Source organism: Acanthopagrus latus, chromosome 21, assembly GCF_904848185.1.
Source record: "Acanthopagrus latus isolate v.2019 chromosome 21, fAcaLat1.1, whole genome shotgun sequence".
Taxonomy (NCBI): domain Eukaryota; kingdom Metazoa; phylum Chordata; class Actinopteri; order Spariformes; family Sparidae; genus Acanthopagrus; species Acanthopagrus latus.
In genome coordinates, this window is record NC_051059.1 from 27469080 (window position 1) to 27496212 (window position 27133).

Here is a 27133-nt window from a genome sequence, read left to right on the forward strand (position 1 = left end):
TGGCTGTGGAAAGTTTCCTCAGAGGTTCTTACTGCAGCGCTGCAGGGCGTCTCTAATCCGACGGCAGGTCTCACGACGAAGAAAAGCAGGATGAATGTTTGTCACGAGCAAAACCCGAAACATCTGCACCCGCAGCTGCGTCCAGATTACTGCAGTTACTCATTAAACGCAGTGATCGTTGTGTTTTCAGTCATTTTATCATCACCATGTCCGTCTGTACGAAACACAAACGCTGGTTCACTCGGGTTACTTTGTTTAAATCTCGTTAACACAAACGTCTCACACACTGATTCATATTTAGTTCATTTAGTTTGGACTCAATCTGTGATCAGCTCACTTTTGTTTTTCATTCTGTTTTCATGTCTTTGAAAGATAATTTTGTTTCAGACTACTTAATTTGGAGCTCTGTGATTGGATGTTTGTCAGTGAAATGCACCTTGGGAATCGTAGTTGACGCCTCTCCTTCAGTTTCTACGTCCGCAGGCTTCCTGTAGTGTTGATTCACATCTTTTCTGACACACTGGTTCATGTTTTGTTCTGTTGATTCAACCAGGAGAGTTTCTGTCCCATCAGAGACCTGAAGTGCTGCGACTGTGAGTCACTTCACTTCCTTAAGAAACACGAGCAGATCCTTCAGGTGTTTTCACACTTCTTCTAAAAATGACTCCGAGGTCGATCTGTGACTGCAGACGTCTGGAGTTCAGTGACTTGTGGACTTTTGGTCTTGATGTAAAAACGCTGTCAGCTGCATGTAAACTGAAACATCACCCTCCGCCTGTCAGTCAGAGCTCAGGGCATCGCCGCCCTCTCATCCTTCCATCACGCCCTCCTCACCCTCGTCTCGTCTGTTTCCTGTTACAGAAGTACAGGCACCACGATGAGGACTCGTCCCCCCAGGACCAGAGCTCCCCCCAGCTCACGGAGGAGGCGGTCGGAGCAGAGCTGGTCCAGGTAGCAGAGAAGAACCTGTCCCAGATCCAGAATGTGCACGGATACGTCACCCACGCTCACATCTCACCCATGAAGGTAGGAGGGAGAGTCAGCTTCGTTTCCTGTCTGTTCTCCGTCTGTTGGTTCATGTGTCGTCTGTGTAGTCAGAGACTTTACTGGCATCCATGTTAAAGCAGCTCGGACCCCGTTAACCGTCAACATGTTTCCTACTGGGAAGATCCGCACGTCATCACATGTCCTGTAAACTTCCTCTGAAATCCCTGTTGGGGGGACATGTTGTGGATATAGATTGGCGTTTACGGTAGCCAATAGCGTTGAACGACACCTGCTCTGAGGCGACGGAGGTCAGATTGACCACAGGGAATACAACACTGGAAATCAGGTGGTTGTGTAACGGGTCGGACCCCTGGCACCCCAGAGCTGAGTCAGCAAATAGGACCGCTAACTGCACAGCTAACTCAGCTAACTACCCAAAAAACCAGCCACATTTAACAGCAGTTAGCCAGAAACCGGTAGTTTTATTAGAGCCGGTGTGATACTGGATTTATGGGGTGGACACAGATATTAAACGCTGATCTTCTGTAACTGTTGGAGTCGTTCAGGTGCCAGTAAAGTTTTTATCACATATTCATTTATTTATTTATTCGTATTTATGTGTTAATTAATGAATATATTTGTGTCTGTCAGTCACACAGATCAGGGTCAGGTCTAATTCACTCTGGATTCATTTCATTTGAAATTCATCATTCACTTTCCCCATAAACTCATTTCAGTCACGAGGATGAAAACTGACCTGGTGAATTAATCCTGACCCACACACACACACACACACACACAGACACACACACTCTCACACACACACACACACTCTCACAGGCACACACACACACACACTCACACACACACACACACACTCTCACACACACACTCTCACACACACTCACACACACACACAGAGGGAGGATGCAGGTTGCTCGTCTGTGTCGCCTCCATGTGGTTCATTAAAACCGTGACACTGCTCTGAAGCTCACACCTGTACCTGTACCTGTACCTGTACCTGTACCTGTACCTGTACCTGTACCTGCTCCTGCTCATCACACTGTGTCCTGTCATGATGCCATCACACACACACACATAAACACACCTGTCAAATTCCTCCAGTCAGGTTTCTATTGGACAGGTGAACACTTGTTTACTTCCTGTGAGTCCAGGTGAAAACTTCGGTATAACAGGAAGTGAACGCTGAACTGAGATGAAGTAAAGTGAGAATGTTGTCACACGTCACGTATGACAGACTTTAAAAGACTATTCTGACATTTAAACCAGCTGAAGTTACCTGTGGCTCTTCGTCCAACAGTTTCAACATGCTTGTTTAAAACAAAAACGCTTTGAAACATCAAATCTTCCTGTTTCCTGTCAGACTGTTTACTGTTCCTCCCTGAGAGGCTGAAGTGACACTGAGCAGTTCTGTGTTTTCAGCTCATCACTGATTTTTAAAGCCAGAACAGAACCAGACTGTCTGGAGGCTCAACCTGGAGAATTTGGCGTTGTCTCGGTCACATGACTCTGCTTCCTGTTCATGCCGCCTTCCTCCATGCTGCCACCGTCAGCTGCTGCTGTGTTTGTGTCTGTCGCTGCTCAGATCGGACTGTTGTCTCCTGTTTGTGTGTCAGTGTGAAGTGGATCCCTGTCAGCTGTTGGAGCTCAGTTAAAGAGGGAGTCATTTCATATTTCAGGGACGTTCAGCGTCGACTCAGCGCCAGAATTCAGAACTTTTCCCAGATCACGTCAGGGTATTATTGGATTAATGAACTTGTATTAAATTCATGGAACCTGTAAAATCCTATGAAAATCAAACAGCTTACCATTACGAGCTGTGACTCTGAAAAGTCCTGAACACAATGAAAAACAGGCTCAGTAGGTATCAGACAGAAACATCTCAGCGTCTTATTCTTACTGGATGGTAAATGTCCTCCTCTCCCTTAGCTGAGACGTCACATTCAGTGGTTTTATTTCACAGGTGGATATTTCTACTGTGTTGACTTCAGGGGTTTCCATCCTTGTGTGATGCACATTGAGGTCAGGAGATTAACAAGTTACAGCTCGGAATGGCTTCAATATTTTGACTCCATATTTTCCTAAGAAGAGACTTAAAAACTTACAAATGTCCTGAACTCAATGAAAAACAGACTTTTTCACACAAAGATACAAAACCTTGAAGTCAACACAGTAAAAATATCTAGTGTTGAAGTAAAACAGTAGATGTGACGTTACAGCCAGTGAAAAGTTCTACAACTTTAATGCAAACACTTCAAAGGTATTCAAATGATCCTTTTTGGAAACGATTGGTTCAGAATACTTGTACAGTACAAACAATCACACAAGTTCTGACAGGAAGCTCAAAAGCTCAATAAATTTAGAAAAGATTTGTGACCTGTGAAGGCCGAGCTGGTCGCGATGAGTCTCCTGGAGACAAACAAACAAACTGGAGGTGTAAAGTTTGAAACATGCGGCTGTAAACTCGGCAGGGACGCTCTGAACAAGGACCGGTCCAGGTGCATTATGGGAACTGTTGACGAGAGATGAGTGTCTCCAACTCTGCTGCTCACAGATTGTTGTAAGTCTTTGAGTGTGAAATATTAAATCATCAGAGTAATTTTAAGGCCTCTCGTTATGTGATCAGATGTATCAGAATTTATTTTTAAAAAATAATTCATAGATTGATCAGTAATGAGTAACTGTGAGGCCTGAGGTCAAAGTAATGATACATGTTAATGCAGCAGAAAGTTCCAAAGTCCTCAAACATAAACATAAGAATAATATAATGCTGCTCAGTCGACTGTGACGGTCGAGTCACGAGTAAAGACGAACAAAAGAGAGTTTAGAAATGACAAAAAAACATAGTAGATTTTGGGAATCTTTTAATTTTAGTCTCTGCAGCCGTCGCTCTTCTCAGACGTTTCTGTGTTTGGAGTTGATTAATTCACACGGTTCAGACATTTTCACGCTGCAGTGGTCTCAGTAACAGAGAACATGAGATAAACGCCTGATGAACAGGACTGATGTGTTCAGACGGCTCAGTGAGGCTCTGCTGCCACCGTGTGGCCGGAGGACGAACAGCATCTTAATGTCAACATTCGGAGCACCGAGCTCGTCTCAACACGCAGGACGTAAACGTACCTGATGTCTGTTTGTTGGAAGAGTTTAGTGTCATTTGAGATGAAAACAGTTTGTTTGATCAAAAGTGATTTATTGTACAAATAACTATAAATATGTTAATACATAGATTAAATTCTTGCATTAGGTCACATCTTTCTTTCTTTAGTTTTCATTTTGTCAGTGTCAGTCCTCGGTATTTGATAAGCTACAGTGAATATTATGAATGATATATAATTATCTTTAAATTAAGTAATCAGTTAAGTTCAGTAATTAATAATGTATGGAGCTTCGCTGTTCTGGAAGTTTTTGTTATCACATTATCAGTATGTTCTTCAGTTCAAATCGTTTTTAATATTTTAGCGTACATGGATTTCATTGTGTGCTGTGGTTGGTAATTAATTTGATTAATAATAACGAGCTGTCGTTCTGTAACCACAGTAGGACTCTACAGGTGCGTCCTCACCTGTGGGACTGGTGTCCGTTGTCCCAGGTTGTTGTTGTGTTCAGGTGTCGTCTGCTGTCGTCTGTCTCAGGTCCTGTGGTTCATACTCATGAATGTGCTGCTGCAGCCTTCAGACCTCATCATGTTTTTCATGTTTTGGTGCTGGAGCTCATGTGACTGGATGATCTGTCTGATCGCACTGATCACGATCATAAAGTGCTTCGACAGTTCTTATTCTTTGTCCAGCAAACATGTTTCAGAACATCCGGTCAGCCTCCAAAACATTAGAGGAAAACATCCCGTCCACCCGTTTCCTGCTCATCCTCACCGCTCTCTCTGTCAGGACGATCTGTCTCTCTCCTGCTTTGCCTTTTCTGTATTTTGACCTCTCCGAGACTCCGTCTTTCCTCCCCTCCTGTATCCTGTAGGTAGCGTCTCTGGAGTGCATCTTTGACGGTTCTTCACTGTTAGGACAGCACCTCCCGGAGCTCCCCTCCCCCACGCCCTCCACCCTCTATCCCCACGGCGAGGACAGCCCCCTCCCCTCCTGCTCCTCCAACCCTTACCCCCCAATCCAGGTAAATGCCCCCCCACCCTGCTGGGCTGTCGTCATGGTAACCAACACTTTAGTATTGCTTCGTTACTTGTGGAAATAATATTCCTGATTCTTTGATGACATTTTCAGTCGTGTTGTGACTGTTTGTGTCAGATTGTTTACATCCTGACACATTTTCATTTCATGAGAGGAAAGTTCAACCACCACATTCATATTCAAATAAATCCAAATGAAAAAAGCCTCCGTCAGCTGGTTTACACACCTGATCCCAGGAGTCAGGTCCATCTGAAACACCATCCAGAGACATGAAGCCGGTCCTCCTCTCCTCCTGATGATGATATAAAGGTGAAGTGTGGTAGTCCACAGAACAGTTCTGGAGCTTGACAGTCAAACAGAGTTGCAGCGTTCTGCTGAACAACTGAAGCAGCTGAGACTTGATTTAAAATGTCTGTCTGACACTGCAGATTTGTTGTTGAGGGTGTCAGGAAATGGACTTGTGATGCGATCATTATTAATACATTTATCTTAAACGACTCACATGTGATCCCTCTCATGGGGAAGCAGACGTAAACAAAATGTGGTGAAACAACTTCCTGAAGAAAAAGCTTTGCACTGAGAAAAAAACACAAGCAGAGGGTTAAATGAGGTGAGATTTACGGTTTCTGTCAACAGTAGCATGCAAGCTAATGTAAATGTCTACCTTTACCTGGCAGCGCCGTCAGCTGCTTCAGGGCACCTCTCTGATTGGCTGCTATGGTTCAGCTCGTAAGTTACCTCTGTACCCTGGTAACCTGCCTCGAGTCAGGAGGGTGGTCAGAATAAGGTATTTGGTTTTGTTGTCCAGCAGTAGCATTTATTTATTATATTATATTATATTTATTATATACTTCATTTAAGTCCTTTGTAGGAGACTTAAAAATATATATTGTGTATCGTGATGTAGCATAAAAATATCAAATGATATTATTTTGAGGACGTCACCCAGCCCTGAAACTGAATGAGTCTGAGAGACGGTCCTCTGGCTGTGCTTGTGTTGTGGTTCAAGGGATGATGATGATGATGATGATGATGAAGATGATGATGGTGGTGGTGATGATGATGGTGGTGATGATGATGATGATGGTGGTGATGGTTGTGATGGTGATGGTGGTGATGATGATGATGGTGATGATGGTTGTGATGGTGTTGGTGATGATGATGGTGGTGATGATGATGATGGTGATGGTGGTGATGATGATGGTGGTGATGATGATGGTGTTGATGATGGTGATGATGATGATGATGATGGTGTTGATGATGATGATGATGGTGTTGATGATGGTGATGATGGTTGTGATGATGATGATGGTGATGATGGTTGTGATGGTGTTGATGATGGTGATGATGATGATGATGATGGTGATGATGATGATGATGATGGTTGTGATGATGATGATGGTGATGATGATGGTGATGATGGTTGTGATGATGATGATGGTGATGATGGTTGTGATGGTGTTGATGATGGTGATGATGATGATGATGATGGTGATGATGATGATGATGATGGTGGTGATGATGGTGATGATGATGATGGTGATGATGGTTGTGATGGTGATGATGGTGATGATGGTTGTGATGGTGTTGATGATGGTGATGATGATGATGATGATGGTGATGATGATGATGATGATGATGGTGATGATGGTGATGATGGTGGTGATGGTGATGGTGATGGTGATGATGATGATGATGGTGATGATGGTGATGATGATGATGATGGTGGTGATGGTGATGATGGTTGTGATGATGATGGTGATGATGATGATGGTGATGATGATGATGGTGATGATGATGATGGTGGTGATGGTGATGGTGATGATGATGATGGTGTTGATGATGGTGATGATGATGATGGTGTTGATGGTGGTGATGATGATGATGGTGTTGATGGTTGTGTGCTCAGTCCAACACTAGTGACATGTGAACAACTAGTGGAATTGTTGTGATAATGTGGTTCAGACGTCCATGCTCCCCTCAGGATGAGCTGTGAGAACTGTTGATCCTCTGACTTTTCATCTAGAGCCATCATTAGGTCAACGTGTTTGTGTGTCCGTTTCTCTGGTTAATGACTGATTTTACAATGTTTACATGCGATCAAAGATGTAAATCGCGGTAGCAGTAGTTTGAGTGTGTTATCGCCGTCATAGTAGAAAACAGTGTTAGCATCATCTCTTCAGTGTTCAGCCCAGACTGGCGTCTCACAGAGCTGCTGGAGCGACTGTAGCTTATTTCTGTTGGAGCAGAAACAGACCAGATGGAGGTCTCATGTGGTCCAGTTCTGTGTCGTACTTCCTATCAGCTGGACGACGGAGCCGGACCTCCACACCTTCATCTCAGCGGTAAAATCACCTGCTCTGGTGCTGAGCTTTGTGCTCACGCTGACAGTTTGTTGGAGAAATCTCTTCATCCTGCTCCTCATTGTTTCCTCCACGTCTGATCTGCAGCGGCGGCCCGTCCCCGGCCTGACGTCAGCAGGCAGCTATCTCCGACACCTCTGCTGCGATAATGCCATGAATGGATCCTCACATCCCACAAAGACACCGAAGGCTGGGAGGACGTACTGTACACTTCTTTTTTTATTATTCCTTTCATTTTTTCATCTCTCTTCCTCCGCCTCTTGCTCGCTCTCCTCAGCAGCGCCATGGCAACACAGGAGATGAATGCCGACAAAGAAAATCCTGACGGCAGGAAAATGGAGGAGGAGGAGGAGGAGGGGTTGAACCTGCAGAGAAGGACAAGGGCAGATTTAGTGAGGCTCTCTGTTCGGGGTGAGGGAGGTGACAGTAAAATGCAGAGTAGTCGACCTCGCGTTCGTCCCAACACAAAGATTTACAGCAGCTCTGATGTGTGTTTATCACCGAGACAAAGGACTCAGAGGCCATGAAATGACTTGTCACTAATGCTTCTTCTTCATCGTCTCATCTCTGCTACACTTCATTCCCAGCTGCAGCAAAGGATGCTGGGAGGACAGGCCGGCTCTATTTATAGCCAGGCGGTCCTGGAATTTCAGGAAAGTCATGGAATGTCAGGGAAATTCAGGGGCTATTGGGGAAACGGCAGACAGTCATTTTTCTTCATATGACCCAGATTAGAAAAACCTTGTGAGGCTGAAACAAATAAAACATGTTGTGATAATCACTTTTTGTACATAAACTCACTGATCAAAAAAATGATGTTTAAACGAGCTGCAGCTAATGACTAATCTGCTGATTTCTTCCAGGATTAACTGATTAGTCTGTAACATACAGACTCCCAGAACCCAGCGTGATGTTTCAGTTAGCTTCTTTTGTCCAACCAGCAGTCCAAAACTTCAAGACTGAATGACAAAGAAAGGCACCAAATCCTCACATTTAAGAAGCTGGAATTTGGCACGTTTCTGCTTGAAAAAAAGACTGAAACGATCAGTTAATACTTGACTAATTGTTGAATATTCCTATTCAGTTTTTAGAATAAACACAGCTGGGAAAATAAAAAGATATTGGCATAATATGAGACAACTCTGATAACAAGAGGACCTCTCACCCCTCTTTTTACTTGTTTTTTGAAGAAGAAAGGAAACATGCTGTATAAGATATCTGGAACTCATCATCCAGGTAAACAAGAAGAATGACATAACCTCTTTTAAAGCACAATTCCAAAAGATTATGATCCAAACGTGTTTCTCAGTATGACAGCTTTTCAACTGACTAGAACAGACCAGAATAACATGGGAGAAGTAAACCTTCTGAAAACGTCTATTACAACACAAACCATCTTTTCCAAAACCTAACAAAGTATTTTTGTTGCCTAAACTTAACCAAACAGCAACTTAACATAAAACTAAAAACTGAACAAACTTTTCCAGACAGGATCTGAACCCTGGACTCCTGCACTGAACTTCAGCCAGTCAGCCACAGGATCGTTCACATCTGGACTTTGTAGCTTTTTCCTAAGTTGCAGTGACCAGTGAAGGTCCTAAAACCAAGAAGAATTATGATATTCCAGGAAAAACACCAACGTGTCAATGTTCAGACCTTCTTACACACAATCCTGTGAGCTAAACTCAACACTTTGTCTGTTATCAGCAGCCATATAGACTCTGGTGTCATCTGCATAGCGGGTAATCCTCTGCACCCAGGACAGAGACTCGTGGTTCCACATGGGACGTATTTTTGATGAGAAGCTCTTGAAGCTTTGAGATTTAAAAGCTGTCTGACACACACAGTTGAAACAAAGAGGGATGAGAACTACAGAGTTCAGGTCGGGTGAGACGTCTTTGTCCAGTGTCAAAGGTCCAGAAAGTCCCTGAAACTAAAACAGACTCGACTTCTTTGAACATAAAATAGTATGTAGAACCAAAACCAATGTATGTATGAATGAATCAGATATATAACAAACGGAACATAACAGTAACATTTCTTTAAGTGAAAACAATATTTTGTTTTTGTTCAGTTTTTAAGTTAAATCTTGAAAAGAAAACCGGATTTAATCTACCAGAATCTAGCCTGAACACTTCTGGTGGCGCACAGCTGCGTCTGTTTTGATATTAGGATCAATCTGATAATCACTTATTTAAAAACAGGTAATTGTTAGTTATTTGTTGGTTATACATGTCATGTAAGATGCTGTCAGACATCTGTGACACACAGTTTGCTCCAGACAGAATTAATGGACTCAGTGGAGTCTATAAAATATGTTTTCGGGCATCACAGTTTACACAAATTAATTATAAAGTTTTTCAGTGGCAGCACCTGTGAGTGAAAACTAACCTGAGAGTTGGACTGAAACAACAGAACCTCAGTTCACTGCTCCAGTAACACGTCAGATACGAGTTAACAACAGGAGGTAAACTTCAGACTAGCTAACTAACATTATGCTAGCAAGTCAGTAACACTGCATACAGTCGATAAACACAAAATATTGATTGACATGTTCAGAGACGAGACGTCACTGTCCTCAAACCAATATGAAGATTTCCACAGACAGACGATCCAGGTGTCGTCTGCAGCCTGAAGCAGAGAGCTGGACGCTGAGCGAGGCGTGTTCACAGTGCTAACCTTACAGTCGCCACCCGCTGGTGTTCACAGGGAGAAGCAGTTAAAGACGACCATGTTGTTACTCATTTTAGACACAGGCTGTAAAACAGGATGTAAACAGTTTCACTGAAACTATCGTTTATTAGGAATTAATCTGAACAGAATCAAGTTCTCTCAGTACAAGTTCATGGTATGAGTTAATTGAATTAGTTTATATTTTGGGTTGTATTTTTGTTAGTTTCAGCCTGTTTGAATCGCTAATAAGCTCATCAGCCAGTCAGTAAGTTGTCACTTGGATCAACCATCATGACGGTCGATCCACTCATCACAGATCGCCACGCTGTCCGTCACAGCCGTGATAACTCAGCAGTTTGCAGGCGTGAGATTCCCCTGCTGACTCGTTTTTTAAAAAGGGACTGAAAGTCTGAGGAGTGAAGTAGGACAGAGGTCAGCTCGACCAAACCCACAGCGGACTGACGAGCAGGAGGAGGAGGAGGGGGAAGGAGCTGCGTGAGGTTTCCAGACTGCAGAGAGAAGAGATCAGAGGACTAATTTCCTCCCTGCCTGCGCTCTCTTTAAACACACACACACTGTGAGACGCACACAGTCGTCTCTCTCGTCAGCCCTGCAGTCTGTTGTTGCTGTCTGCTCCACACAGACGGAGGCTGGCCGACCGGCTGCTCTCTCTCCGCCTGCTAAGCGATGCTCTCTCACCCCGGCAGGTTAATCTGCCCCCGGAGGCTCCTCTCGCTCTTTTTCACGTTAAGTCCGGCGTCAGACGACTACCGCTTACCGTCTACCGCCGCTGCTCGTAACTGACAGCAGGAGGACGACCTCGGCGCGTCTCGGCAGCTGGTCACCTCCGTCAGCTCCTCTGCAGCCTTGCTGTTTGTGTCTGTGAGGAAGAGGAGGAGGAAGAGGAAGGGGGGACACAAGGTGGAGTGAAGCCCCCCTCCCATCGTCTGCTCTCCAGCCAGCACCACCTCCGCCAACCCCGCAGCCTGCAGCAGGAGAGAGAGGAGGCGCAGAGGAGGCGACACACCACCTCCACCTCCACCTTCACGCAGCAGCAGCAACAAGCAGCATGCTCAACTCTGTGTGGTACGCTAAAAAGATGGGCCGCCGCATCATGGGCACCCTGAGGAGAACCAAGCGGCTCCACCGGCGCCTACTGGTAGGTCGACCCCCCCTCTGAGACCCCCACCCATCAAGATATAGATCCTCATATAGGTGAGGAGGCAGGAGGAGGTGCTGCAGCGAGTAGCGTGAGTCATTTTCTACAACATCAGCCTGTACACATACGATCATACACTCCTCTGACTGGTGTGTGTGTGTGTGTGTGTGTGTGTGTGTGTGCTATATATTGATCGATCGTCTGCTGTGGATGTGACGCTGCTGGATGAGGCAGATGTGGAAAAGTTGCAACAGGAGCTGCTGCTGCTGCGTCATGTGGTGGATCAGGATTCATGCAGAAACCTTCACATCTGCTTCAGATCTAGAAACGCCCTCATCCACGACCTCGTCTCTGACTGATGTGCTGTTATCGTCATCATCAGATAAACTCAGTGTAAACAGGACGCTGTGTGTGTGTGTGAGAGGTTGTTGGTTGATAAGGCTGCAGCGGCTCCGAGCAGGTTGTTAGATCTAAACATGAGATCAGTGTGTGTGTGTCCTTAAATGTGGAGGAATCAGGGACGCTGCTGATTGTTCCAGAGCTTTCAGCAGCTGTGTGTCGTATCTGCAGATATCTGAGACTGAGCTCAGGCTTCTGTTGATGTCAGGTTCAGTTTTAACGGTCCAGTTTTATTAACGTCTGCGTGGATGTGGAGAGATTTACCTGCATAAACAGCAGCATCATGTTCTGGGCAGATGTGAGGAACCCCTGCAGTAGCACATGCCTTCCCCGGCGTTGCCTAGCAACCTCCAGGCTCCTGACACGCAGCAGTACCCCACCGCCTCCATGTTTACTGCCTCCAACACACACACTGTCATACATGCACACGCACACACACACACACACTGAGGACACACTTGAGCTGAGAAAGCAAAATATAAGTTTTATCTGAGTCAAGTTTTTTTTTCTTTTTAAGACTTTTACTTACATCAAAATTATCCAAATTTTAAAGATGTATTTTTATCTTGAAACGATGATCAGCTGCACATTTCACCATCCAAACAGGTTTTTCTCTGTAAACATTTTTTCTTTTCTTACTGCTCGTTAATTATCTCACCAACATCCATCCAACAGAAACAAACTTGACACCTGAAGTTGTTATGATGTTTCTGCAGTCTGAGTTACACCCCATCTTTAGTCTTCTTCATACAGAATCCGACAAAACCCATCAGCCACCCGGTAGTTTGATGTAAATTCATGGCCAGTGAAGTAGAACTTGTGTTTGGGATTTAACACCAACATGGCTGTTCAGTTAGTTTGGAGTGATTTTATTGGTGGTACAGGTCTTTAATCAGTTGGTTTGTTGGACGCCTGCGCAGGAATTATTTTTACGTCAGGACCACAATGATTTGATTTTGATCCTCGAAGTTTTTGATGTCTACATAAAAATAAACTAAAGCTGCGGCTGCTTCTGCTGCACTGAGCTGAAGTGAAACCACGTCCTCCAGGTTCTGCTCATGATTAAGAAAACCTCCTTCAACATCACATGTTCAGAAACACAAATAACCCAAGACTCACCTGTTAGACTGCAGCTGAGTCCGTCCTCACATTGGGTCAGGGTTCTGATCTGACCCGTAGCCCTCCATCTGCCTCATCCTTTGAAAGTTAACTGACTTAAATCTTTATCCTCAGCTCACCTGAAGAGTTTGAAGCTCTGTGATTGGATGGTTGTCAGTGAGGTGCATCTTGGGAGGCGTAGCTGAATTCCTCAGTTTTCTTTCTCGAGGCTTCTTGGAACTTCGACTTTTTATCAAAGAATCTGATGTTTTCTGTTCATCTTTTGTTCTGATGATTCAGCAGCAGAACTGAGTCACCACCACATCTGTTAAAACCTGAACTGGACTTTTGACTGATCTTGAGCGTTGTCTGGTTGGTGGAACGAGGCACAAACACCAGCAGGGTTGCTGTGAAGCTGCTCCCTGGTGGTTCGGATGATATCTGTGTGTCCCAGCAGAGAAGCTGCAGTTCTGACGTGACTCTGAGCTCAGATTCACGACTGTAATCTGTTTGGTGTCTTGTCAGCCGTGGCTCGCGTCGATACCGCTGCTCCTCCACCTGCAGCCCACCGCGGGTTAATGACCTATGAAACGACTCGCCATCAGCTGGGAAAGAACAAGCTAAAGATCTACAGACGGCACCGACACACTGACTCTTTTATATGTATTGAAGGATTTAAGCTACAACTTAGAAATGGTTATCTTTTCATTTAGCACGAGAGGTAGTAGCAAACATGATCCTGCTGGATGACAGACTCGTTGACTGAAACTCTTCTCTGTGGCACATTTGTTTTATTTTTGAAATGTTTGTATGTGAGGCACAACATGGCCGAAACTGTATCACTCAGCTAACATGATGATTTTTAACCAGATCTCAGTGTTTATCCCTCACACAGTGCTTAACGTGCTGTAAAGGCTTTTTCTTCTCAGTCGACTTGCAGCATGTGTGGATGAATACGCACTGTCATTCTGTCGGCGGGGAAGTTGACTGAACTGTAGATCCTCAGTCAGTTTAGACGTATCGGCTCTTTCAGGCTACTATTTTGCAAGTTTATTTTCAGCCACACTCCAAACGAGTGTTGTGAAATGATCCATGTGATGTTTCTGTGGGAGGCTGTAGGAGTCTCAGTCCGATGTCTTGTTCTGTGTCCTCGTTTGGCTTGAGGCTCCACGACGGAGGTCAGTGTTATCATGAAACCGCAGCAACATCAGCCAAGAGTTGTCCACAGGCTGAGAATTTCCTCCTGGTGCTGATTTTGTGTGATGAAGTTTGGAAAATAAACCAACAGGGGCGTCGTTTAGCTCAGTTGGTAGAGCAGCGTTCCATGTTCAGAGGCTGTGTCCTCGCTGCAGCAGCTCCGGGTTCGAAAATAATCCAGAAAGTGGTATTTTGACTGAGCTTATCTTGGTGCTCTTCACCGGCTGTACGTCACATTCAGTGGTTTGTTTCATCAGTAGATATTTTATTGCATGTATATTTGTTGATATCTGTGTTCTGTATTCCAGGATATAATATTGATCTTGATACTTGAGCTCAGTATGTAAATATTATTCCCCAGTGTGAAACTTGTACACTCAGGTTGAGCTGACGTTGTTGGCCACGACTGACTTGATGACTTATTGCAGCCCTGTTCTACCTGCTGTAGGTGTAGGTCTGTCTGTTTGTGTGCCTTGTTGGACTACACAGTGAAACTGGGACATTTCCATTAATATCTGAGATGAACTGGTCAAACTCAGAGGTTTAGATTATGATGTTGGAGCTCTTGGAGGTCTGGTGATAGTCTCACCATCAGGACTCAGTTTTGTGATTAGCAGCATTAGCTCATAAGGTGGCAGCTTGTTTATCTGGCTGGACACGATGTCATCATGATGTCATCATGATGTCACCATGATGTCAACACGATGTCAACATCGGCCAAATCGAAGGAGAATTCTGATTTATGAAATCTTTTTTTATAATCACAGTTTGTCCATTGTTGTTTGTTTCCAACCCGTCTGCTCGTCTCGCTGCTTCTGTCTCTTCACTGGACCTGTTCTTATTTATTTGGTGTGTTTAACATTATTACTTGTGACAAACAGACCGATCAAACTTTAAAAAAGATGTGATGAAGTGAATTTTTCCTCCTCCATGAACCAGTTTCCCTCAGATCAGATTTTGTAGCTCCGGCTGCATAAATTTGCACATTAATGAGGAAAAGGAACATTTCTTTTGTTAATCCCCCACAGCTCCTCCTCCAAGTTTTAAGACATTCAGTTCATATTAATACCGTCCACGTTATGTGAAACAAGCGTAACAGCGCCATCAGCGACCCTGTTAGTGTGTGTGGTTGTGGTTCTGGCTGGTAGACGTGTGTTGTGTTGACAGTGACGGCAGCTGCAGCCGTGTGACGGCGTGTTTGGCCTGTAGGTGGAGCTGCAGATGCACAGCAGCAGATCTGAGGCTGTAATCCTAATCTTCAGTCAGATTTTAGCTGATGTGTTGATGAGACGGTCTCAGGCTCTGACACGGACCTGCTGACACTGTTCGGTCCGACACACGCTCAGAACAGCCTGTGGTTCTGGTTTGCTCTCTCTGCTGTGTTTGTTGTGAGACAATAATCTTCAATAGTTCAGATGACAGTTTGATACATCACAATCAGTGCAGACATGCAGTGAAACAGTGTGTATAGATGTGGACCGGAGGTGTTCAGAGACTCCAGGACAGTCCAGGCTGGTTCTCTGGTTTATGGTTCCAGTTCCGTCACGGATCCAGACGAGGTGTCAGTGGCTCATTGTTTCGGGTGCTGGAGAGGGAAAGATCTGGAAACGCTCCTCCCACCAAACCCGGCTCTCCTCCCTGGATTTTAAATCCACTTTTGAAATTTGTCCAAGCGCACAGCACCCGTTGTCATGTCAACACTAGTATGTGGGTTATTCTGGGACATGTTTTATGTCGTATAAATCACTGTCCCATTCATAATTCACCCAGTGAAGGCTTTAATACAGTGAGAACAAACTGTTGAGGAGGTTTGATGTCTTCGACTTAGATTAATGATATTAGAAAACAACTAAAGGTTGCAAACAGTTGCCGTCGATGAAAAGAAATACGGGAGAATGGTGACCGCAGGAGGAAACTGGGAGAGGGCAATGAAAGTCAACAGTCTCATGGGGATTTTAGTGTGTGGAGGCCCTGCTCCCCAGAGGATGAACCCTCCTCACCGGGAGGACACTAACAGCAGCAGTTTGATTAGTTGTTCATGGTCTCAGTATTAAACCAGCCTGACTTAAGATCACGTTCTTCCATCTACGAGGACCATCTGCATTATTTTATTGAACTCTGAGACTGTTTTTTTGTCAGAACGGTAAAAAAAAAAGACAAAAAGTGTGAAACGTCACCTCAGCAGCGGCTCGTTGTTCAGTCCTGAGCCGGACTGTCAGCTTTTTATGTTCAGCGGAGGTTTAAAGCGGCTGCAGTGAATATCTGCAGCTCTCTGCCTGCCAGCCGGGAGTCCTCGTCGCTCCCCCTCCCGCCCTCGCTGCTGACGCTGACATGCACATCGCTGTGTCTGAATCCGGGGGCGACATCGATTATTCATGCAGCGAGTGGAGCCGCCCCCCCTCGTGCTGACATGTGCCACGCTCACTGGAGCCCATTAATTGGCAGGAGAACGAGAGAAGACGAGAGGCAGAGCGTCACAGAGAAAGAGCAGCTGAAGAGGGAGGGGTGACGTGGGAAAGAGAAGAGGGAGTGTCATTGTGTTGTGGTGGTGGAGGAGGTGGTGGAGCCTGAGAAACCAGATTGAGTTTGGATCTGTTGCCAACCCAACAAGCCTCTTTAGATCCGAGGGGAGCATCCATAATTTATCATCTCGCCTCCTCCAACCGGGAATCTCCTCCAGGAATGACCACACATTACCCTCGGCAGGAGCTCACCTCTGAAGCCATGAACGGAGCCGAGAAGAAGCTGCCCCGGGTCAACATCAACCTGCAGGAGTCCATCGCCCACCTGCACCCGCTCCAGAGGCAGCACGCCATCGAGCTGCACCGGCAGCAGCAGCAGCAGCAGCAGCAGCAGCAGCAGCCGAACCGTCCACAGGTTCAGGCGTCTCTGTCGACATTCACCGCCTGCACGGTGCCGGCGTCCTGCCGAGCTCGCAGCCGTTTCCTCAACCTGCGGGACAGCGTGAAGAAAAGCCCAACCAAGAGCACCGCCAAGGTGGTCAGCAGCAGCCATGCAGCAAGCAGGCCAGAAATCCCCTGGGTCCCCTTCTCTTTCAGTAAGGTACTTCAAGACCCGTCACAAGTTCTGTTAGAAGTTTGAAGACCTTTGGTGTTGTTCTGTCTCAGTCAGAGGTAGGACTGGACTGATGATCGTAACTGTCTTTGTAGAACCAGGTCCAAACCAAAAAGTACTTGTAGCACTGAGCTGGTTAGAAGTGAAGTCCTGCACACAGTCCAGCTTGTACTTTAGTGACATTTCTGTCTGATAGAGGTTCTTCTGATGAAGCTCTGGTATTGAAACTTCCTCAGCAGGCGTCGGCTCGCTCACCCCTCCTACGCACCGGCTCGTGTACCATGTGATGTGAGAAATACTGGTACCAAACAGTTCTGTGACTCGTAGCAGCGATCATCATTCTGGAGAAGCAACAATGATGCTGTTTAATGTCTGATCAGCTTCAGAATCTTAATCTTAAACTCTATTTTTACTTGACAGGAAGTGAAAGTTCTGGAAAGTTCTTGCGTTGCTGACGTAGTGAACAGCTGATGTGTAGAAAACCAAAGAACCAGAAAAGTCCTGCTTTGATCCCACTGAGGTTCTCAGAACTTCTGCAGGTCGAGTCAGTCTGAGGATGGAGATTAATGCAGTCGCAGAGATCAGCTGTGTGTCTCGGTGAAAAAAAGTGTGTGTGTGTGTGTGTGTGTGTGTGTCCTGCTGTCAGAGAGTCAGATTGAGTTACTACAGTGTGTCAGTTTATGGAGAATCAATACCGAGCGTCCATGTGCTGTTGTCAGGACAGTTTCTCTTGTTTTATATCTGGTTTGTTTTCTTCATCATTTCTCCTTCCAGCAGTTTGTGTGAAGGTTTCTGAACACAGTGTCGAGTTCAGTCTGCAGTCAACAGTCTGCAGAAGCCTCGAGATCACAAACTGATCTGAGGAGACGACGTTTACAACTTTAATTAAGATGAAGTCTTCACTGGAGCTGCTGAGCTAACAGTGTTAGCATCTGTAGTGGGAGCATGAGCTCGACCGCATGTTGAGTCTGTGAATAACATCTTCATCGTGATATAACCAAAAAATATCTGATAATATTTTATGTCCATGTTTTAATGAGGCTTTAGTGGCACAGATGAATCAGAGTGTGTGTGATGTATGAAGACGTCGCCTGTCAGATGTCAATCAGAGATTAACTGAAGACAAAGTGTTAATGTGTCAGAGTTAAAAGATGATGCTCCTGCAGCAGTTTAATGACTGAATTACATCAGTTCAGATGTTCTTATAAAAGAAGTAATGAGGGAAAAACACACTTTGTTTAAACTGCACACAGCTTGTAGTGGAGACATGTAGTGGACACTGCTAATTCCTATTGTGGCTTATTTTTTTTAGATTTTCATTTATGTTTTGATCAGTAAAATCAGGTTTTCTCCAGGATGTAACCAGACTGTTCCTCCATGAGTGAGACTGAAGTGACTCCAGTCTACCTGACATGTACGACCACAGTAAAGAGAAGCGAGTGTGAGGCGGCCTTCAGCTCTGTGACCTCTATTATGCAAGAGCAGGACCTCGTGAAGCTGCTGGCAGGAAGTGCCGCGCTGTTTCCAAGAGGCTTAATTGTTGTGCTGCAGCAGCAGAACTTGGAGCCCATGGAAAACCAACAGCCGCTAAAATTAGCCCCCGCACATCGACCGCATTGATCCACCAGCCCTACATCTGGAGCGCCGTTCGGAAAGCCGCTGACAATGGGGCTTAATTGCTCCCAAAGAATACAAACTGGTGTGTCGAACGCAGCGACACGAGGACAGAGTTCATGTTTTAACTGACTCTCCTGAGCAGAACAGAACCAGAACATCAGTCAAACAAACCCTCAGTCGTTGTTCATGTTCGACTGATGATTTCTCATTTATTACCTCGACGATGTTAAGCATTAATTAATCAAGTACTCGCAGGAACAATCCTGATAGTTTCAGGATGAAACTTCTTATCAGTAGTCTTTTAAATATCACTTTATCAGAGTCCAACATGGAGTTTTTTGCCCAAAACCCAAAGGATTCAGGTCCAAAGGTCTATTATTGGAGTATTTTTCTCAATAAATAACTTGCTGTTTTTGAAGCGGACGTCGAGACTCAACGTTGTTAAAGACATTTACATTTTGAGCCGGTAACGAGTTTGATGTCTGTCAGGAAATGATATTCTGTAGAGTTCTAATGAAAAGGTGTTTGTTCATCTGATAAAACATCCTGTTAACGTTCCTGACGGCTGTCACTGATGATGAACTCACATTTCACTTCAGTATCTTGCTTATACCAGCAACCAGCAACCTTCTGATACTGGACGACCCGCTCTCCCTCCTGAGCTGCTGCCACAAAAATGAATATATAATTGATAATAATTATAATAATTATAATAATAATAATAATGATAATGATAATAATGATAATTAACTGTGTAACCGAGAAGCTGTGAAAGTTTCTAGATCATCTGTCACAGTTTCAACTCCTTTTATTAAATCTGCTGAAACATCAACTGTTTTGATAAAAATTTACTTTATCACAATATAACAAAACTGTGACATTAATTTACATATTCAATAATAAGAAATTGCAAACAGCCGACGACAACCTGCCGCTGTAACACGATGACCTTTGACCTCAGCACTGCGCCGCTGTCGGGGTTAAAACCTCCTCCTCTCCATGATTGAAATATCTGCTTTTCAATAATCACAAAAAGGACATCCACCCCCTGCTGAGACTGTACCGAGGGACCAGGGATTTACCACACACACACACACACACACACACACACACACACACACACACAGTCAGACCCAGGTCACAGTGTGGTTTAATCTTCTCGGAGCAGCAGATGGGCAGAGTTTGTCACATCAGGATTGTCCAGAAAGCAGAAGTGTCAGGTAATCTGTCAATCACAGCGCGCCTTCCTGTGATTGGCCGACCTCCCTGACCCCCTGCCGCCTTCTCCGGTGTGTCAAACTCCACCTAGCCGGCGCATCAGCACGATGAAACCAAACACACATTGGTCACAGCACCTGTCAGTCAACATGGACACATCCTCCTCCATCCTCCCTCCACTCGTCGTCCTGCTGTTCATCTGTGCTGCTCTGTGTTTGTCTAACCTTTGACCCCTCACCATGCTATTGTTCAGCAGGCCGAGGCCACCCCGCCCTCCTCTCCCATAATCCCTGTGATCCCAGTCTCGCCAATCGCAGCCGAGACCACCATCATCCCTCCGACGTCACAGGTTTCCTTTTTTTTTTTATTTTCTGTTGTTGTTGTTGATTTTATTTCCCTCCACTTGTCTTCTCTCCGCTCCATCCATCCGTCCATAGATTGACCTCGTCACTCGTCTGGCTGCTCTTGTGTTTGCTTGTCATCGTGTAGAGTTTAGTTCCGTGTCTGCCGTCCAGCTGTGGCTCTGATGAAGTGAGCAGATTAGAGATAGAAACAGTGGGAGAAATGCCACACTTCCCCCACATGACTTTTAAGAGCCCATCTGGCTCCTCCCGGGCAGAAACTGAGCGAGCGAGCGATAGAGCGAGCGAGGCAGGCAGACAGAGAGCGAGCGAGCGAGCAAGGCACAGAATTTAAAGCTAGAAGAAGAAGAAGAAGAAGTGAGGAGCAGAATCTCCGTCCTTCAGGACTTGATTTAATCGATTCAGACTTCATGCTTCAGCATTGCATCTTCTGCAGTGTGAAATGCCACCATGTACGTACGTCCTCACTAATCTCTGCTCAAATCCACCGGCTTCCTGTTTTATCCCCAGCTGGTCTGTAGTGTCAGCAGGAGAGAAATGTCAGTGATGTCTGTGGTTTGCTGCACGGCGGATGCTGTTGTGTTTCTCCTGTGACGTCTGTGCTGTGTCTCTCTCCTCAGGCCAACCCTCCTCCGGTGGTGGTCAACACCGACAGCCTGGACACGCCTCCATACGTGAGTTCACCTCGTCACCTGTTCGCTCGTCGTCTCTGCTCGTTTTCAGTTAAAGATGATATTTCTAAACTCAGACGAGGGATGCAGCCACACTTTGGTACCGATGTTCACCTTGTTGAAAGTTATCGGCCTGTAAATAAGCGGATATATTTATCTGGCGGTCCTCATGTATTCTGCACTCTCTCGCTCTGCAGCTCGCTGTCTGACGCTTCATGTTCCTCTGATCAGAAACTCTGTCCTGCTGTGTGTTGAGCTCCATTAGCTCTTAGCTCTGTTAGCTGCTCGCTCCCAAATAATATAACAAGCAATTATGATCTTATTTTCGGAGCACATCAGAAGACTCCTCACAAGCACTGTTTTTGGCCAAATACCTTGATATCAATAAACTATTGATCCTGGGAGTCACGTAGCTTCTCAGGGGTTAACAGGCTGATTTCTAAAGGAGGTTCTGTCACGTTTGTTCAGAAATCTATTCTACAACTCTTCAAAACAGACAATAATGTTATGGTGATCCGTGTCTGTGTTCATTTGAGTCAAACTGCAGTTAAACTAGATGGATTTTCATTCTGGTGCAGATGGAAAAATAATGAAGGAATTTACAAAGATGATCCTGAAAGAAACGTTTTCTTATCACCAGTTGTCAGTCACACGAGAGAGAAACTGATGGGATCAGACTGAGAAAATCACCAGATAATAAATCTGTCTGTTTCTTGTCCACCGAACATCTCCGGTCTCTCCCTGCGGTCCAGGACGCTGTTAGTCTGGATTCCCGTCACTCTGCTGAGGAAGATGATCATCGTGATATCGAAGCTCCAGAACAGCTACTAAATGAACCTGGTGATGAGATTGTTTCCTCAGCTGCTGTTTAAAGGTCGCAGATGAAGCTCTGCCGTGTGACTGGCTGCTTTTATCAGACTGTAATCAGAATGATTGATGAATGAAGTCATCGAACTGCTCGTCTCTGTGCTGTAAATGAAGTGAAGGACGGGTACAAGGTTCCTGTAGAGCCGTGAGCTGCCTGCGGCGGTCCGTCCGGTCCGTCCTTGTCGGACTCGCTCCTGGCGTCGGACCAGTCTAAATTAGATTGGCGCTGGAGACTAAACAGCTGCCTGGCCTCTGATTGGCTCTGAGAAGCTGGAGATGTTGGCTGCTGTCAGCGAGACGCTGCTTCATCTCTGCCAGCTTAATTTTCAGGAGAGCGAGATGTTAAGAAAATAAGAAAGGGAGGTTTGAAAAGCAGCTTATTACTCCGGCTGTGTTTAGACGAGGAGTCACATCAGTTCACTGCAGCTGCTTCAGCTTCAGAGGTCGGCCGCACGTTTCTTTAGCTGCTCCAGGAGGTTAGAAAACAGTTTCAGCTTGATCATGTGAAACAGTAGTGTGTTAGGACCGGTGATGGAATGTAACCAAGTACATTTACTCAAGTACTGTACTTCAACTTTGAGGTACATTTACTGTTACTCTATACATCAGCTCCACGACAGCTCAGAGGCAAATATTGTACTGTTTATTAACTTCAGTTACAAGTTACGTTACAGATTACTGGCTGTCTCAGAGCCCAAAAAAGCACATTTTTAAATATTCAGTATAAATCATTGACTTCCTTTAGCGGGCGTCTGAGTACTGACGACACTGATACGTTGGCGTGTTCGCTCCTCTGATCCACAGAGACATAAACCGGCTGGTTGATGGCTGGAATAACTTCTCGAGGTCACTTGGCAGCTTGTGAAGGTCTCAGCAGATTATCACACCAGAGGATGGAATGAAATAATCTGCAGTTTAAACTCAGTGTGTCCTTCATGTTGTTGTGTTTGATGAAGATGTGACTCACCTGTTGTTGACAGAAGTGACCTGATGACATTTGTGTGTGTGTGTGTGTGTGTGTGTGTGTGTGTGTGTGTGTGTGCAGGTGAACGGGACGGAGGCTGACTATGAGTATGAGGAGATCACGCTGGAGAGGGTAAGACGACGAGCCGTCCTTCTGGTTCCCCTCTGAGTGGCAGCCGTGTCACTCGGGGTTCAGCCGCTCACGCTGCTTCAGGTTCTGACACTGCTGGTGTCCTCAGAGCCTCACAGGGTTTTATTTTTGTTTTTAAGAGTTTCTAAATCTGTCAGAATCAGAACAGATGAGAACGTAATGACTCAACAATGTGTGCGTGTGTTCCTCTGAATCTTTTTTTGTCATCTTCTCGTATATCTTCTCTTTTTTTGTCGTCCTAATTCAGCCGCGCTTCTTCAAGTGCAAATTATTCTCAGTGCAGCGTGAATAAAATCCGTGTCTGCCAGCTGAGTCCAACAGAGACCACCGTCCGTCTGTCCGTCGGTGCTGCTGTGTGTCGGCCCGCGGGCCTCGGACTCGTTGGTTTATTATCTGTAACAGCAGTTTAATCATAGGAAGAGAATTTTATCACCGTTAGTTGAATGAAAAATCAGATTGTCTTTATTTGTCACTGATATTTGGTATTTGGTTAATCTGCAGCTGAAAATCGTCCCAACAAAATCACCTTTCTCTCCTTTTTCTCTGATTAAAGCTATAAACTCAGGAGTGTCATCAGGTCATGAACTCTGCAGCGCTCCAAGTTTATTCTGACGCAATGAAACAAGACTTCTTCATTTATCTCTGTTTATTATGAGCTTCAGATGAAGGAGTTTAGATAAAGAAACTTAAAACATGAAGCATTTCTGAGAACAGTCTCAGTGATTTTACTAAAAAAAACATGAAGCATCTTCATCTGAAAGATTTCTACATGTAGAAATAGAAAAACAGTATTTCTGAAGCTACAGAGAAATCCAACTATATATTTATTTTTCGGGCGTTTTCAAGATTTTCGTCTTCAGTAGGAACCAATGAGGTGCGGACAGGAAGTCAGACGGTCCTGAAAGATGGACCAGCATGTTGTTGGTTTGAGTCTGAACATGAGTCTTTCTAATAATGACAGAAAACATAAATATCACTTTCACTCTGTGGTGCACAAACATTTTTCAGCTCCTTCTGTCCTGAGTGACTTTTACTGTGAAATCCTGCAGGAAGTGTAGTTTCAGTGACAGGAAACGACTGTCAGGTCACATGAGCCGCGAGGACGTTGATGTTCTGATCCAACAGTTGTGACCAGTTCTGTGAGATGTGTTGATGCTGAATGTAATCGCTCATCTATTGTTTGTTTTTGTTGTGGTCGTCATGGTGACTGTCTTGGTTGTCCAGGGTAACTCGGGACTGGGCTTCAGCATCGCGGGCGGCACAGACAACCCTCACATCGGTGAAGACCCGAGCATCTTCATCACCAAAGTCATACCTGGAGGAGCCGCCGCCCAGGACGGACGGCTCAGGTGAGACCAGAGAGTCAGGAGAGTGTAGCTGCAGGACCGGGTTCTGAGCCTCATCAATAACAACAAATCACTGGTTCTGTTCATCCGGCAGTCAGTCAGCTGCCTGATCTCACCTGTGCAGAACTCCCAGCATCATGTTTTCAGTTTTCTGCAGTATCACAGTGATGTTTTGTGGAGAGAAGAGATGAAGACTGAGTTTTACTTTTTGGGTGAACTGCTCCTTTAAAACTGTTGCAAACTGCTGATTGGTTCCCTGTGTGATCTCACTTCAGACTGTTAATAACGGAACGGAACAGGTGAAGTTTGACTGAGGACTTTAGCTGTTAATTCTTACAGTCATCAGTAAATAGCCGGTGTCATTTACCCAGAACCCCCTGCAGCGTCCTGCAGCCTTTCACTGCCTCATACATAATGCAGCAGCCGGAGTCTGACACACCTGATCCAGGTGGTGAAGACGAGGAGGAGGATGGGTGGTGGGATGAGGTTGCCTCCAACATGAACCCCGTCTGTTGGTCTGTCAGTCAGCAGTGAGGCTCATGTGTCCGACTGAAAGCTCCGGTCACTCACAGACCAACAGAAAGAGTTAAAACACAAAGTTCAGGACGGAGAGAAGAAGAGTGAGCGAATCTGAGGCGACGAATGAAACTGGAGGAGCCGGTGACGATGTTCATCAGCTGCAGTCTGGCTGACGGTCGTCTGATCACATCGAGTCTGTCGGATCTGTTTATGTATCAGACAAATCTGACAAGAGGAGAAGTGAAATAATCATCTTACAGAAACAGTCAGCTGGTGTTTGTCAGCTCGTAGGTTTTAACAGTTACAAGTAGTTCTTACAGGATGTTGTCCTCAAGGTTTCCTGACCAAGTGACAAGTAAACTTATAATCTTTTCATTTAAAAAAGCTTAAAGGGTAAAAACACTGAGTGAAAATCAGTGGTGTTTGTTTTAAGAGCAGAGCTGGAGTCAGTTTGGTCTCTCAGTGTGAACACTGTGAGCTCCTCCTGCACTGGAATCAAAAACCGGTTCCCACCAGATCGATGCAAAAACACGACGAGGCTTTATGGAAAATCCACATGTGATTCTTCTGCACGATGACTAAAAACACCTGAGAGTGTGAATCATCTGCGGTGCCTGAAAACAAACAGGGCGCTCTTTAAACTGTTTGTTGTCACGGCAGCATCGTGTTCACCCCTAAAACCAAACTGGGCCTCACTGACCCGTCTGATGACCTGATGAAGGTCTCAGGAGACCACAGCCTGAAGATAAAACAGCTAATCAGTTTAAACAAGTGATATTGAGTTTTCTTATATTGGACCTATTTCCTGGCAGAGTATCTATCTGCCCACGCTCCTCACTAACCTGCACAGACTGCAACCAGAAACAGTTCCTCAAACACAGCAAACATATTTTTACTGTTACATTTTCTGAGATGTTGATATTCAAGGTGTGTCTGGTTCTGATTCTGACAAGCCTGACAAAGCATTAAAGATCACTGCAAAGATAAACACAGAAGAAACAAAACAGAAATGTTACATTTTCTAAATTAATTAATATCTATATTTATTATCTGTGATATGGATCATAGCATCAGCTCCTCCTGAACGTCTCGGCTCAACTGAGCAGCCTTTCACTTGACAGGTAGCCGTTCAGGTTCAGTCACGTACAGGCTGCAGATGATGAAACATAGAATAATGTGTGTTTTGACTCAGCAGGGAGACGTTACAGTTCTACGTCTTCAGCTGAGAGGATTCTCATCGAGCTGCAGTGAATCGTTTGTGTTCGACCAGCGGACTGACAGTCTGTGGCCTCCTGTGTTTCAGGGTCAACGACGTCATCCTGAGAGTGAACGAGGCGGACGTCCGGGATGTGACCCACAGTCGAGCGGTGGAGGCTCTGAAGGAGGCCGGCTCGCTGGTCCGACTCTACGTCCGCCGGAGGAAACCGGTCTCTGAGAAAGTGATGGAGATCAAACTGGTGAAAGGACCCAAAGGTAACGGGGAGCAGCTGCAGCTGATGAAGAGTTGTTGGATCGTCTCTGCTCGCTGAGGAGCTTTAGTGAAATCCCTCCGGGCCTCATGATTATTCAGACAAGAAGCCGGGCCGGAGAACAAAGCCTCCGTTTCCACGGAAACATCCTAAAATATGCTTTAGTGCGTTTCTGTGCCCTGATTTGTGCCGCCGCTAAATTGGCAGCAGCGTGACAGAGTGATGTAAGTGTTTGTGTAAAGTGCATGTTGGTGGTGGCAGGTTGATTCTAACAGTCCGCCCCCCTCTGGTCCTGGTCCTGGTCCTGGACCTGGTCCTGGTGTGTTGCAGGTCTTGGCTTCAGTATAGCAGGTGGAGTGGGGAACCAGCACATCCCGGGCGACAACAGCATCTATGTCACCAAGATCATCGAGGGAGGAGCTGCACATAAAGACGGGAGGCTGCAGATCGGAGACAAGCTGCTGGCTGTAAGACTCTCAGGACTGATGATCACAGCAGCTCCTCATCCCGTCTTCATGTTTGAAAATCGTCTTACGATCGCAGCTTTTTCTTAAAGAAGACATTTTGCTCATGTTATTGTCATTAATGAGTTCCTCGTGTCGCTCTGTGTTCAGGTGAACAGTGCTTGCCTGGAGGAGGTGACCCACGAACACGCCGTCACTGCCTTGAAAAACACTCCTGACGTGGTCTACTTGAAAGTGGCTAAACCCAACAGTGTCTTCATGAACGACAGCTTCGCCCCGCCCGACCTCACCAACTGTGAGTGAGCCAGAACCACCGACACGCATCAGACAGCACGGCATGATGTGATTATTGTGGCGGATGTTATGATTGTTGATCGA

General features: G+C 45.4%; 1 protein-coding gene across 12 annotated transcripts in view; it reads left to right on the forward strand.

Annotated features, from left to right (window-relative positions):
* The window catches only part of LOC119010645 (discs large homolog 1-like protein), a 98668-nt gene that overhangs the window by 53138 nt on the left and 18397 nt on the right, over positions 1-27133 (forward strand). For 5 of the 12 annotated variants that reach the window (XM_037082959.1, XM_037082961.1, XM_037082963.1 and 2 more), the window contains 9 exons: positions 862-1026; positions 4981-5130; positions 20197-20292; positions 20926-20979; positions 22889-22939; positions 24182-24306; positions 26126-26295; positions 26622-26758; positions 26906-27050. In XM_037082959.1, coding sequence (XP_036938854.1) covers positions 862-1026; positions 4981-5130; positions 20197-20292; positions 20926-20979; positions 22889-22939; positions 24182-24306; positions 26126-26295; positions 26622-26758; positions 26906-27050 — 1093 coding nt within the window. The remainder of the gene's footprint in view (positions 1-861; positions 1027-4980; positions 5131-20196; positions 20293-20925; positions 20980-22888; positions 22940-24181; positions 24307-26125; positions 26296-26621; positions 26759-26905; positions 27051-27133) is intronic. The other 7 variants (XM_037082967.1, XM_037082970.1, XM_037082971.1 and 4 more) reach the window with 4 other exon arrangements.